Here is a 14,665-nt window from a genome sequence, read left to right as displayed (position 1 = left end):
CCACAGATTTTTTCATTTCCTGGTGCATAAAAATGTTACATTTACATGACACTGTAATCTACTAAGTGTGTAACAGCATTATGTCTAAAGGAACAGTGTGCATACCTGAATTAGAAAATACTCTATTGCTAAAATTTTAAAAAGACTTTATGGCTAAAAATGTTAACCATCGTCTAAGCCCTCAGAGAGCCGTAATCTCTGTTATTGGTAGAGAGTTTCTCTCACTGTTGAGGCCGCTGACTGATCAGGGCAGAAGTTGCTGAAGGCTGGGGTGGTTGTGGCCATTTCTTAAGACAAGGTAACAGTGAAGTCCACTGTGTCTTCCTTTCATAGACTCTCTCTCTCTGTGGCCTGCAATGCTGGGTAATAGCATTTTACCCACAGTAGAACTTTCAAAGTTGGAGTCAGTCTTTTCAGATCCTGCCGCTGCTTTATCAGCTAAGTTTCTGTAATAGTCTAAATCCTTCGTTGTCATCTGAGCAGTCTTCTCGGCATATTCCCAAGGACTATATTCAATCTTAAAAAACCACTTTCTTGGCTCAGAAACAAGAAGCAGCTTCTCATCCTTCAAACTTTATCATGAGGTTGCAGCAAATCAGTCACATATTCAGGCTCCACTTCTTTTTTCAGTTTCTGTAATTTATTACAGACCCAGCACAGCCAAAAATTAAATTAAAAGAAAGAGAATCCATCTGCCAGGCGCCCTGTTTGTGTCACCTATATTGTCCAAATATGTGTGTATGTGTATGCAGCCCTGGGCTTCAGGGGCCCCAGACCATCGTGAGATGCTTCGACCAAACTGACATTGCCTTATTTTTATATGTTGTGTCCCCCAGGTCTCTTCTCCCCTTCAAAAGGCAGTTTTCTATAGTGCTAGAGCTTAAGAGACAGAGAAGGCAATGGCACCCCACTCCAGTACTCTTGCCTGGAAAATCCCATGGACGGAGGAGCCTGGTAGGCTGCAGAACATGGGGTCTCGAAGAGTCGGCCACGATTGAGCGACTTCACTTTCACTTTTCACTTTTATGCATTGGAGAAGGAAATGGCAACCCACTCCAGTGTTCTTGCCTGGAGTATCCCAGGGATGGGGTCGCACAGAGTCGGACACGACTGAAGTGACTTAGCATAGCATAGCAGAGCTTAAGAGAAGGCATTTAACCAGCCTCTTTCAGTAGTAGATTTTGTTGGGTATCTCTATACTTTGTCCTGTCTTTAAGGCTCTGCTTTGCGGGATCAAGCCACACGTCTGGGCATTCCAGTGGCTGTCCTGTCCAGCCAGGTGGTGGCATCTGGCCTCATACGGATCTGTGAGGCAGACACGAGGCCCCCTCCCAAGGTGCTGCTGACACCAGAGCAGAGGGTAAGATCCAGTGCGAGTGAGGGGACTGTGCTTGCTGCTGTTCGGCTGTCTGGGAAAACTGAACGTATGATATGCTTTCTTAGAAAGGATTTAATCTGTTTTCAGAAGAAACTGTCGTCCTTGTTGGAGATCGCTCAGAACTTATTAGCACAGAGCATGTTCTCCCGTCTCTACTTCTGTCAAGAATTATGGAAAGCACAGGTAAAGTTGAGATTGAAACTCTGATTCCAGGATTTTCAAGCAGTATCCGGTTCATTTTGGTGGAGCCAATAGAATCCCTAGGTTTTGTTAGGAATTTCCAGCAAGTGTCTTTTTAATCACAGAGACTGGAGTGGAAAGCTTTCAGCAAGTGTCTCTGTGAATGGGGAAGAAGGACCCTCAATTACCGTATTTATCAGTATTCTCCCATCATTAGTCATATTTATTAGAATATAGAGTGTACACAGAAACATCATGTTGTGCCTTCTTAGGTATAACTATGATGAACAATTTCCCAGGGTAGTAAACTAGAAAAATGTAATTTAAACTTATTTTTATTGGCCAGACTGTGCAGCTTATGGGATCTTAGTTCCTGGAGCAGGGATTGAACCCAAGCCAAGGCTGTGATAGGGCCGAGTCCTAACCACTGGACCACCAGGGAATTCCCTTATCTGTTGTTTTTTGAAAAGTTATAAATTTAGTAGGCCTACAGGTTTTTAAACATACTTTATTACTGGAGTATAGTTGATTGACAGGACTTCTCAGGTGGTGCAGTGGTAAAGAATCCACTGACGACGTAGGAGACACAGGTTCAATCCCTGGGTTGAGAAGAACCCCTGAAGAAGGAAATGGCAACCCACTCCAGTATTCTTGCCTGGGAAATACCATGGACAGAGGAGCCTGGCAGACTATAGTTCATGGGGTTGGAAAGAGTCAGAGACAACTGAGTGACAGAACAGACACATAGTTGCTTTACAGTTGAAAGCTATTGCCTAGTTACTAAACGGGATCCGTTATATAGCAAAGAAGAAACCGTTAAGTGGTGGTGATGCATTCATGGTTTTTCCCCCACTTTTATCCAGCATTTATCTAGAGTTCAAGTGATTGTCAGGCTTTACTATGGTTCTAGGACCTGCTGATAATGAGCTCAATGCATGTGGGTTGTGATGGTCCGGGTGTTTGCAGGCAGCAGAGAGGAGTGGGCAGGGTGTCTGATTGGGTGGTTAGGAAAGGCTTCCAGGAAGAAGCTTATCGGGGATGGGGCCTGAGTCAGAATTCCTGGGTGAAGAGAAGGGTGCAGTGGGTGTGGGGGCCCGAGTCAGACTGGGGCACCATGTCCAAGGGGGTGGGGTGTGTCAGGGCTACCGCCGGAGGTCCTTTGTCCTGAAAGTGGAGAGAAACCACTGAAGGGTCCTAGAAAGGAGAAATTGGTGTGACCAGCTACACTGTGGGGTCTTGTGTTGGCCACAGTGGAGAAAGGCCTGGAGGTGGGTTAAGCTGGGCCCTGGGCCTGAACGCAGGATCGTGGTGGGGATGGGGGTTCAGGTGGTCATGTGAATGTTGGAGGCTTGTTTTCAGGAAAGCATGTTGTTAGGCATATAGGTTGAATGTCTTGGAAGAAAACGTGTGGGTGAAGGACTCATAGTTCTGTCACTTTCTTCAGAATTCTCTGCTGCTTGAAGCTGTGTGGCGTCTTCATGTTCAAAACATTGTAAACATCCCAGAGCTGCTGGAAAGGTAAACCAGTGATTATTTAGCATTAAAATAAGCTAAAATGAAAACTTTATGTAACATAAAGTTAATATTACATGATTTAATTTTTTAATCTAGTCTAATATAACTCATGTATACGTTAAACCAAAAATCACCCAGAGAAGCAGTTGCTTTATTATTTAAAGAGAACGTTGTTATAATTGAAATCTTCATCATGCACAGACTTGGTAATTTTTTTTTATGAGATACATAATGTGATAAAATATTTTCAGGTTAATATGACTGGTAAAATGTGTGCAACTGTTACCTCCTGAAATGCCACCAAGAGTCAGAAAGGGGGTTTTACAAAAGGAACAACCCTATATAGTTAAGAAAGGCATGGGGAGGAGGGGCAGGAGATGGAGGGGCTGAAGGAGAGGTGGTCCAGGTGGAGCCAGTTGGACCTGCACACTGCCTGCCACCCATCCAGATGTGAGAAGCGTCAGGAGCCTTAGTGGTTGGCCGTCCCTGCTCAAGGCAGCCTTCTGGTCAACAGAAGACTGGAGGTTTAAGTGTTTGTTCTCTGGTCAGAAGAAACAGAGTATCTAGTCTGGGGGACTGTCAGGCACAGTGGTAAATGCCATATTGAAGCCAGTGGTTTCATGACGTATGGGTCACATCCAGAAGTTATGCAAGTTTGGTTAGTTTGACTACATGAAAACCGTTATCTCCCAGCATACACACCTAATGTCAGAGTGCCAAATATATGAAGCAAAACTTGACAGTAATGAAGGGAGAGATGGACTTTGAACCATAATAATTGGAGCCTTCAGTAATGGGTCGATCCACTGGCCAGACTGGTGATGACCAGCCGACGTACCTGACCCCTGCAGCACGTCCCACCCAGTGGTAGCAGCACACTGGCTCTCAAGTGTGGAACCGTCTGCAGGAGGGACCACATGGGTCAGGCCCTAAAAAGGGTGGAATCCATACAAGCGTGTTTTCAAATCACAGAGGTGCTGAATAGAATCCACAGAAGACAGTTTGGGAAATCCACAGTGGGAAGTAGGTCACACGCTCTTAAGTAATCATTGGATTGGTGAAAAAAAATCACAAGGGAAACTAGAAAATAGCGTAACAAAGGAAAATGGGAATAACATACCAACATATATTGGGTGCCACTGAAGTAGTGCGTAGAGGGAAATTTATAGCTGCAAAAACCTATATTAGAAGAATGATCTGAAGTCAGTGACTTAAAGTTTGGCCTTAAGTAACTAGAGAGAGAAAAGCAAACCAAACCCAGAGCAAGCAGGAGGAAGGAAATAATAACCATTAGAGCAGAAGTCAATGAAATGAGAAACATAATAGAGAGAATCAATGAGGAAGTGTTTGAAAATGTTAGCAAAATTGATAAGCCTTAGACTTACCCAGAAAAGAAGACACAGCCGGCCAAAATCAAGATGAAAGGAAGGTTATTACTGCTGACCATACAGAAATTAAAAGCACTGTAAGGTAATACTGTGAACAGTGTTATGCCAGTAAATTAGAAAACAGATGAAATGGATGCATTTCCAGAAAGATACAAAAGATTGCACTAAATAGACCTGTAACAGGAGAGGAAACCAAGTCACTATTAAATAAAACAGAGGTTTCCCACAAGGAAACCCTCAGGCCCTGGCTCCTCTTGAGAATTCAGCCAGGCATTTAAAGAGGAAATGCAGTGTCCCTTCATAAATTCTTTCAGAAAATAAAGAAGATGGAATACTCCCCACCTTACTGCATGAGGCCAGTAGTACCCTGACAGGAAAGCTGGACAGGGAGACCACAGGACAAGAAACTACTGACCAGCATCTCTCATGAATATAGATGCAGAAACTCAGTAAAATAGTTACAGACTGGATCCAGCAACCAAAAAAGGTCTAAACATCATAATAATGGAGATTTTTCCCCAAAATGCAAGGTTGGTTTAACATCTGAATGTTAATTAACATATATATTAATGGCATAAAGGACAATAGTGATCATCTTGATAGAAGCAGAAAGCAGTTGACAAAATCTGATACTATTTCATGATAAACACTCAGCAAGCTGGTAGTAGAGGGAACATGTCAACCTGATAAGGGTCATCTGAGAAAAACCCACAGCTCACATCATACTGAGACTGCAGACTGTATGATCAGGAACCTTCTTAACATTTCTGTTCAATATCACAGACTTTCTGGCCAGGAAATTAGGCAAGGGGGATAAAAAGGCATCCAGATTGGAATGGAAGAACTGGAACTGTCTGCAGATGACATCATCTTGCATATAGAAAATCCTCAGAAACCCACATCAAAAGTTCTGGAGTGAATAAATGAATTCTGTGTGGTCGCAGGGTACCAGGCCAATACACAAACATCCTTTCGTTTTTATACGATAACAACACACAACCTGAAGGTGAAACTAAGAAATAATTTCATTTAATAGTGCATCGAAAAGAAAAAGTTAAAGAACAAGGCTAGTGCACTGAAAGCTATAAACATGCTAAAAGAAACTAAGACCTAAATAGATGCTCCAGGCTTCTGTATCAGACATATTATTATCAGGATGGCACTGCTCACCAACACGACCTGTGCACCCAGTACGGGTCCTTCAGGTCTCAGCTGCTTTGCTCACAGACTTTGACAAGCTTGTCCCAGTGCTGATATGGAAATGCAAGGGACCCTGAATAGCCAAAAATTGTTCAGAAGGAGGGGAAAACCTGAAGGATCACATCTACTGTATTGATTGTTTGAGTTCTTGCGTATTTGCCTGCCATGCGGCCTGTGGGATTCCCCAACCAGGGGTCAAATCCATGCCCCCTGCAGTGGAAGCACATAATCCTAGCTGCTGGTCCACCAGGGAAATTTCCATACATCCTGTTTTCAGAACTTTTAGTAAAAAACAGTCATTATCAAGATAGCGGGGTCCTGGCATAACAGTTGACATAGAGAAAAACAGAAGGATTGAGTGTCCAGACGTAAACTCATACATTTATGGTCAGTTGTTTTTGACAGCGGTGCCAAGACCGTTTAATGGGGGAAAATGGTCTTTTCAGCAGTGGTGCTTGGACCACTGGATATCTACTTCTAGAAGGATGGAGTTAAACCCCTATCTCCACTACAGATCGCAGTTAACTCTGTGCATCTGAGACCTGAACTTAAGGGCTAAAACCATAAACCTCCTGGAAGAAGATTTAAGGGTAAATCTTCACGAGCTTGGACCAAGCAGGGGTTTCTCAGATGTTATACCTAAAGTTCATGCAACCATCAGGACAATGAAAAGAGTGCACAGGAAACTGTTTACAAGTCAGATAATTCCTCTACTCCAACAATAAGAAGAGGAATAATCCAGTTAAAAAGCAGATGAAGGATTTCAATAGACATTTCTCTGAAGAAAATCATACAGGGACTTCCCTGGTGGTCCTGTGGCTAAGACTCTGCACTCCTCAGGCAGGGGGCCCAGGTTCAATCCCTGGTCAGGGAACTAGATTCCGTATGCCACAACTAAGAGGTTGCAGGCTACAACTAAGACCCACTACAGCCAAATAATTAAAAATAAATTTTAAAAAGATCCACCAGTAGCCAAGCGCGTGAAAAGATGCTCACCATCATTAGTCACCAGGGAAATACAAACCCAGCAAATGAGAGTTGCCCACCCACTGCAATGCCCCCGAACCAGCATTGCTCTGCCAGATACTCCCTTGTTGGTTTCTAGAGCCCAAGCCCAGTATTACTACTCTCGTTACTTTATTAGTACTCTCATTACTGTCACTAAAATATTTTTCTTCCCCCAACATTAGTAAGCCACTCCAGGTAAATACACTATGTGGAAAAAGTGGTAATTGTTACTTGGATGGCCCCACAGTAGTGGGGGCAGGAGGCTGAGCAGTGCCGGCTTGCTGCCTGTGGCCTCGGCTCCCTGGTGGAGTGAGTGTGACCGACAACGGAATGCTGTGCTTGTACCCTCAGCCACGCCGACACCCAGGCTGTGGTGGTCTGGCTCTGCAAGGACCTGGGCCTGCTGTGTGAGCAGATAGAGGCGCCCTGTCAGCACGCTGAGGTCGCCAGGGCTGTGCTTGCCGGTGAGTGCATGGCGCAGGTGGGTGCTTCCCTCGGCAATGGTCAGGGAAGCACAGCGGGCTGCACTTGGGGTGTGGAGATCTGACAGAAGTCAGCGCAGTCACACCTGGTCTCCAGGGTGTGCGCTGACCTTGAACTGTGTGAAAACTGGGCCGGCAGCCTCTTGGCCTGTTGGGTGGGCCGGCTGCTGTATTGAGGACGGGCACTTGGTGACCTTCTGAGCACAGAGGCAGGGGCTCCGTGGATGACCTGTCCTCCCTTCCAGGCCCCGAGCGGGCAGGAGAGGGCAGACAGTAGGCTGCTAGTACTTGTGCAGTATCCATGCCTCTCCGAGGCCCGGCTCCAAGTGGTGATTTTAGAAGGTGCCCCGGAGAAGCAGAGCAGAAACTGGGCAGGAACCTCAGCTTCTCTGAATGTGGGGACTCTGGATGAGCAGGGCTGCCTGCCGGGGCCCTTCGCTCAGACACCCGGCCCCTGCGGCTCTCGGGTCAGCATGTCTGCCGTCGCCCATCCTCCCCGAGGAGTGCGGCCCATGAGTAAATGGAAGCCTGGACGACAGGGTTCCCTGCGGGGCTTGTGCAGTCTTCCTTTGCATAAGGGGCATTCCTTCTTCCTAAAACTGTCCTGCTGATGTGAGTTATCCTGCAGTCTGCTCCCAGATGAAGCTTAAACTGTTTAATTTCAGTCCCTTGATGGTAAGCTAGTCAGAATCCCTGAGTGCATCTCCTGCCCAGCTCCCCACAGTTTAATACTTTCGGGCCCTAAAAGCGTCTTAGTGTGGTTGGTGTAGGAGGGAAATGACACATGAAATCCTCTTGAAATTTATTTAAGTGAGAACATCCTTCCATAAACCTGACTGGCTATGTCTCCCTTTCTGTGCAGTGGGCTTAGGGAAGGCTTGGCTGGGTCTGGTGGATGCGGTTGGTGGGCCCCCTGTGCCCAGAGCCGGCGTCCCAGCTTCGTGCAGACCCTGCCCTCCCAGCCCCTCTGAAGCTGGTGGTCTGCCCAGAGACCACAGTGCATGGAAACACTTTGCTTTTGTGCTTTTCAGATCTTGTGCAGATGTTTGTTTTGAGGGGATTCCAGAAAAGCGAGGGTATGAGGGGAGACGGGGCACCAGCGCAGATGGCCCAGGTGGGTGCCAGGCGAGTGGAGCAGGACACTGGGCAGCGGGCGCAGAATGAGGGGCCTGGGTGTGCAGCTCTGTATGGGGGCGCTCCCCGGGTCCAGCTGCGAGGGTGTGGGCCTGGGCAGTGGTCTCTCCCCTACGTCTCTGGTTTCTGAAGCTCCCAGACTCTGGGCCAGTGCTTGGGAATAGGGGGAAGGGTGTCCTGGGCAGACCCCCCGAAGGGGTCTGGAAACTGGATCTGGGGTGATGGCACCTGTTTGCATGCAGGTGACTGCAGTGTTCTGTCCCCACAGATCGCCACGGGTGTTCTTGAGCGGATGCTGGCTTGTGAGTGGCCCTGTGGGCCGGGCGGGTTGGGGTTCCCACGGTTCCTGCCTTTCCAGCTCAGTCGTGCCCCCCAGAGGCCCTTTGATGGCTGTGATGGGGTATAAACTGACTAACTCACTCCAGTCTCCTCTGGAGACCTGCTTTGCTGGCTTCACTTCTGGTCTCCAGATCAGCGGTGGTAACAGCTGGATGGTCTGTTAGGAAAGCACTGTCCTATCTATGTATTCGGGTGGATTTTCAAGGCTTGAGTCTGGTGCCACCGAGACGCGTGGGAGCTTAAAGGGATTGTGGGTTGGGGGTCCATGACCTGACTTGCCCAGAAGCACTTGGTCAAAGCTATTTCTGACAGACGTGACGATATGATGCTGACGTCTCTTTTCTGCCTCAGCCACTCTCGAAGCCATGGCAGCTGGCCTACAGGAGGGATCCCCAGGATACAAGGCAGGGAGCTGCTGGTAAGTTCCTGGGGTGGGCCTGCAGGCTGAGCATCCAAGCTGTGCTCTCCCTCCTGAAAGCTCTGTGATCCTTCGCCATCGTGGTGACAGTTCAAAGTGCTAGGAACCGTCTGAAGATGGGGCCCTTCCTGTGGGAACTGTGCCCCTCCGGGTGTGAGGAGGGGGCAGGCCTGGGTCCGCAGGGTCCAAGCCAGGGTGACCTTGCCCCGCCATGCTGCCCCAGCAGGACCTGTATATGCTTCTGTGGGGGCGTGCCCCACACTCCTGGGGACCGAACCTGCTTCAGGCGATCGAGGGCTGAGGCCACCCGGACTATGGCTCTTGCCTGGGAGGCTTCTGTGCTTTGTTCTTCCTACCCCTTCTTAATTACCTTGCTCCTGGTTTCTTTTCCCCACGATGACATCAGGAGTCCTCAGCCTGCTGTGTGGTTCAGCACTTAGCAAGCAGCTACAGCACACAGCTGTGTTGTATGTGTGTGCATGTTCATCACGTGCTGACTCTGCGATCACGGCCTCCCAGGTTAAATCAGTGAACTCAGAGGCCCCTCCCTGTCTGGGTGCCTTCTACCCTGTCTCCAACCCAGAGCCTCCTCACTGCATGTGGGACGGAGGCAAGGTCACATGGCATCTGGGACCCTGGGTTCTGTCCCCTAAGGGGCGCCCCACTCTCAGGCCCGGCCCCTGACCCTCCTCACCTGTCGGTGACTCTCTCAGCCCTCGAGTTTCCTTCCCTCTCATGTCAGGGGATGGCGTCCTTGGCTTGAGGAATGTGGGTGTGGTTGAGAGCTTTGTGGTCTAGGGCGGGGCTGTGGTTCCTGTGGCTTGTGAAACCTGCTGCAAGGAGCGGCCCTCCATGCCCCCAGTCTGACCTGCCTGCTGCTCTCTGTTACGGTGACTGTTACCTTTCATCCTGTGCTGTAGAGTGATGGCCCCCTAGATTCCATTTCCATCTGCAGCATGGAAGCCAGGCTGCAATCCTGCCAGAGAAGCGTGGCAGGGTGTGGGCAAGGCTAGCCCGTAAGCCCGAGGCAGGGGTCTGGAGTGGGGGGCCTGCAGGTCTCCGCTGCTTTTCGGATGAGCTGCTCCTTGTGCGTGAGGTGTCGCTGCCAGGCAGTGGAAACCTAGAGGGTCCCTTCCCTGAGTGCCTCCGCTATGTCTATAGGTTCGGTGTGTTCAGTGGACCCATGTACCAGAGTATACTTTCAGCAGAGACTCTGAAGAAGTGGTTCTGTCATACTCTAACTCAGATCCTCACCCACAAGCCTGTGCTAAAAGGTAGGTCCTAGCGCCCTGGTGCTCCCCTCAATGGGAACTCAGACTGTGGGTGTTAACACTGGAAGGACAGTCTTCTGTCATTAAACATCTTGTTTGAGAGTAACGCTTTCCCATAAGCAAAGTTTGAATTAAAGAACTGTCACCCATTGCTACAATAGAATGGCAATGGGTGAAGGCCTTCTTGTCTTTTCTAGGTAGTTTTTTTTCTTTTTTTTTTTTTAATATTTATTTGGCTGAGCTGGGTCTTAGTTCCAGCATGCAGAATCTTAGTTGTGGCATGTGGGATCTAGTTCCCTGACCAGGGATCAAACCTGGGTCCCCTGCATTGGGAGCCAAGTCTTAGCCGCTGGACCACCAGGGAAGTCTCCTAGTTAGGTTTTTAAAACAGTGCTCATACTGTGAATTCTAGGGTTCTGTCTCTATGTCTCAGGTCAGCATTTCCTGTATATGCATGGCTTTCTGTGAATTCCAGGGTTCTGTCTCAATGGCTCAGGTCAGCATTTCCTGTGGGTACATGGCTTCCTGAAAGGTGTCCAGCACCCAAGCCTTCTCCAGGTGCTTGCCCTCATGCCTGCCCTCGGGGCACAGGAAGCTCCTAAGAGGCCACTGCTCCAGCAGAGGGCCTGGGCCCGCTGACCTGTGCTTTTTCCACCTGCCATCCTTTCCACGGCGTCCTCACTGCTTGTTCACAGTGAAAGTTTGAAAGCCAAATAATTAAAATGTAACTGATGGGTTGGAGGATATTTAGTACGTATGTATGATAAAGAATATGACATTAAAAATGGTTGACAAATGGGGAAACGGTGAAGTTGACATACACTTGGAAAAGTGCAAATTAAAACACGGTGGTTATTTGACATTGAACCAATGAACATTGATGATTGCTGATCTGTCATTCTGTGTGTTTCCCCCTGAATGAAGTTTCTGATGCCGTTCAGATGCAGAGAGAGTGGAGCTTTGCAAGGACCCCCACTCTCCTCAGCGGCCTGTACCGCAGGGTGAGTGCGTGGGGTGGGGTCCTGGGAGACACCACAGCCACAGCTGTCCCCGCAGGATGACCATCTCGGTCCGAGACTGAGCATGTTACTTGGGCAGAGCACCATAGCCTCAGAGGAGAACTCCCTCTAGCTGGTGCTGGCTGCGGGGGTCAGTATGGGCAGGTGTTTTGAGTCCAGGTTGTGTCTGATGCAGAGTGGGAGGAGGTGAAGGTCCATCTTTGACTCTCTGCTTCCAGCTCTTTGTGATCCTGAGCCCAGAAGAGCTGGTGGGCCACTTACAAGACGTTCTGGAGACACAGGAAGTAAACTGGAGGCACGTGCTGTCCTGTGTGTCCACGCTGGTCATCTGCCTCCCGGATGCACAGCAGCTGGTTAATGGTGCGTGGGACGGGAGTTGGGTCCTTTTCTGGGTGTGTGTGTGTGTTGGTGCATAGGGCGGGAGCTGTGTCCTGTTCCTGTGTGTGTGTGTGTGTGTGTGTGTGTGTGTGATTTATGGACCAGTGTCTGGGTGAGCCTATCATGAAATCACTGTGTCCAGCTCAATGAAAATGAAGCCTTTCAGGCCTGCTCAGCAGGTGCCCTGCCTTCTGCCATCTGCCCGCTGCCGTCTGCCCTTGTACCCACTGCCGGGCTGCATGCGGGCCACCACCCATGCTTGGGGATCGGTGTGGGGCAGGCGGACCATCCTGCCTGCACCCCAGGCTCTTCCACAGCCGTGCTGGTATTCTTACCTAGGTTGGGTGACCCGTCTGCTGGCACGTGCGTTCGAAAGCTGGGACTTGGACAGCATGGTCTTGGCGTTCCTGGTCGTGCGGCAGGCTGCGCTGGAGGGCCCAGCTGTCTTCCCGTCCTACGCTACCTGGTTCCAGGTGAGCTGCCTGCACTTCCGCCTGGCTCCCGGGCCCCAGCATGGCCCACACTTGCAGCTGTGGTTGACTCTGCCGAGACCATGTGGCCTCCCCCCTCCTCATGAGTGCAGTCTGGTAGAATGGCAGAAACCAGCACGGCTGCTTCTGTGCACACTGGGCTGCTCTGTGGTGGGGCTCACGTCCATGGGGATGGGGTGGGGGGTGCTCTTTTCTCTGCTCCACTTCCCACCAGGTGCAGGTATTTGCTGCTCCTCCCAGACGGCTGAGCCCACCTGGGTGTGTGTGGATCTGGGATTTCAAGGCCTATTCTTTGTAGAAGCTTGGGTGGCAGAGCTGTTGCCTCCTTGCTGGGCTCTGTGCCCGGCTTGCCTGTCGGGTTGGTGGGCGTGGTTCATTCTTTGACTGAATGATGCTCCCTCCTGCCCCGTGCGTCCTCCGGCTCCACACAGCAAACCAGGGGCTCCTGCCGGACACAGGGGCTCCGCAGCTGTGTCCACTATCCTAGCACTGAGGATTCACCTGGGGCCCATGGAGTGCTCTGATGGCAGGCCCAGTGATGTCGACTGTGTGTCCTGCATGCTCAGTCTGGTGACTGCATGTGTGCTGTCTGTCTGACCATCCTTTTTCAGAAGAACTAGGGGCGTGATCTGGAAGAGGAGCTGCCACAGGCCTTGCAGTGTGGCGTGTGGGCCTCATGTGGAGTGTATGCTGCTCTTTGCTTGCTCATGCAGATTGCTCAGGGCCGACTCTTCAGAACCTCCCTCCCCCAGGAGCCCCCAGACGCCCTGAGTTCTCTAAGGGGCCGCTTCACTTTCCTGCTGTGACCTGGGGCTTTGCCGAAGGCCCACCTGCCATGGCTGCCTCCCCTACAGGGCTGTCGTCCACTCAGCTGTGTGATTGGAGTGGAATGAGTGTGTCTTTGAGGACAGTGCTCTTGTGGGCGGTTGACACATCCTGTCTCTAAGGTTCACAGAAAGGCACCATATTTACCATTTTCTATAGGAATGTATTCTTTATAAATTTTTTTAATGTTTTTAAATTTAAAAGTGTTTATTTATTTTTGGCCGCACTGAGTCTTCCTTGCTGCACAGGTTTTGCCTAGTTGCAGCAAGCTGAGGCTACTCTCTAGTTGGGAGAGTAGAATAAATGCCTGCATCTGATGGGAAGTGGAACAGAGAGAAGGGCACCCCCTCCATCCCCATAGATGTGAATACAACCACAGAGCAGCCCAGTGTGCACAAAAGCAGCCGTGTTGGTTTTCGCCGTCCTCCCAGACTGCACTCATGAGGAAGTGGGAGGCCACGCGGTCTGGGCAGAGTCAACCACAGGCCTCTCATTGCAGTGGCTTGTCTTGTTGTGGAGCATGGCCTGTAGATTGGGGGCCAGTAGTTGTGGTACACTGGCTTACTTGCTCCTCGGTATGTGGAATCTTCCTGAACCAGGGATGGAACCCATGTCCCCTGTATTCGCAGGCAAATTCTTAACCACTGAACCACCAGGGAAGTCCTACAGGACTGTATTTTTAACTTTTTAAATTCTCAGTTCATCTGTTTAGCTCGGGCACAGCCATGGCATCCTGGAGACGAACAAGCTAAAATGACTTTGCTTCCCTCTTCCTGCTGTTGCTGAGGCCGGGATGTAGCCATGGCCACTGCATGGCAGGTCTTCCTGTTGCCCCCACCTCATTCCTGGGCTCCTCCCCAGGCCACTTTCGGCAGCACTAGGGGCATCCACAGCTGCAGCAAGAAGGCGCTGGTCTTCCTCTTCAAGTTCCTGTCCGACCTCGTGCCCTTCGAGGTCCCCCGGTACCTGCAGGTGAGAAGCCGACAGGACCTTCTGCTCAGTCCCCGGTCCTGGGGATCCCCCAGGACACTGCAGCAGGGAACAGTCACAAGACGGGGACTCCACCCTGGGGTGTCAGGGTGTACCCGAGGGAGGCAGGTTTCTTCCGGTAGATGCCCAGAAACTAGCATGTGTGGTCCTGGGAGCTGGTATGTGAGCAGGGCCGTCTGCGTGCCCACACACCACAGATGGTGAGGCAGGCAAGCATCCTGGGCCCCATGCTTGGTGTTCAAAGTGATCTATTTGTATACTGACAAAGATGCTGGGGGAATATGCCCCCGAGGCCATGACTGTTATTCCTGGGGTATAAGACTGGATGCTCATTTCATGTTCTTTGTCACCAAAAGCATCCTGCTGTGCACTTGCTTTTGTAATGAAAAGCACTCGCTTTTGTGGGTAAGGCACTTAGAAAATGAACATCATCTTTTTGTTTAATTAAGAAATGTATATTTCATTTCAAAGAGTACACATGAGGTAATGCACAAAGAGGAAGTGAACACATGCCCTCCTGAGTCCTGTCCCCCTGCCCCCCACTGCCTCCCTCCTGTGTGGGGCCTGGGAGCCAGCTCTGTGACAGGACCCTTCCTGCCCTCGCCTGGCCCAGGGCCCTGTCTGCCCCATGTCCTCTGTGGTCTGTGGC

General features: G+C 50.1%; 1 protein-coding gene across 5 annotated transcripts in view; it reads left to right on the top strand.

Moving 5' to 3' along the window:
- FANCA (FA complementation group A) overlaps positions 1–14,665 on the top strand; it is a 37,786-nt gene that overhangs the window by 1,676 nt on the left and 21,445 nt on the right. For all 5 annotated transcript variants that reach the window (XR_010661665.1, XM_065925227.1, XM_065925228.1 and 2 more), the window contains exons 4-15: positions 1,218–1,360; positions 1,466–1,561; positions 3,003–3,076; positions 7,021–7,133; positions 8,183–8,265; positions 8,554–8,587; positions 8,976–9,042; positions 10,204–10,316; positions 11,238–11,314; positions 11,551–11,692; positions 12,050–12,183; positions 13,888–13,998. Coding sequence is in view for 4 of the 5 variants with exons in the window: in XM_065925227.1 (XP_065781299.1) it covers positions 1,218–1,360; positions 1,466–1,561; positions 3,003–3,076; positions 7,021–7,133; positions 8,183–8,265; positions 8,554–8,587; positions 8,976–9,042; positions 10,204–10,316; positions 11,238–11,314; positions 11,551–11,692; positions 12,050–12,183; positions 13,888–13,998 (1,187 nt within the window). In the remaining variant the exon portion in view is untranslated. The remainder of the gene's footprint in view (positions 1–1,217; positions 1,361–1,465; positions 1,562–3,002; positions 3,077–7,020; positions 7,134–8,182; positions 8,266–8,553; positions 8,588–8,975; positions 9,043–10,203; positions 10,317–11,237; positions 11,315–11,550; positions 11,693–12,049; positions 12,184–13,887; positions 13,999–14,665) is intronic.

The sequence above is a fragment of the Muntiacus reevesi genome, chromosome 2 (assembly GCF_963930625.1).
Source record: "Muntiacus reevesi chromosome 2, mMunRee1.1, whole genome shotgun sequence".
Taxonomy (NCBI): Eukaryota; Metazoa; Chordata; class Mammalia; order Artiodactyla; family Cervidae; genus Muntiacus; species Muntiacus reevesi.
The sequence above is the reverse complement of the archived record's forward strand: the minus strand, read 5'-3'. Positions and strand labels throughout refer to the sequence as shown.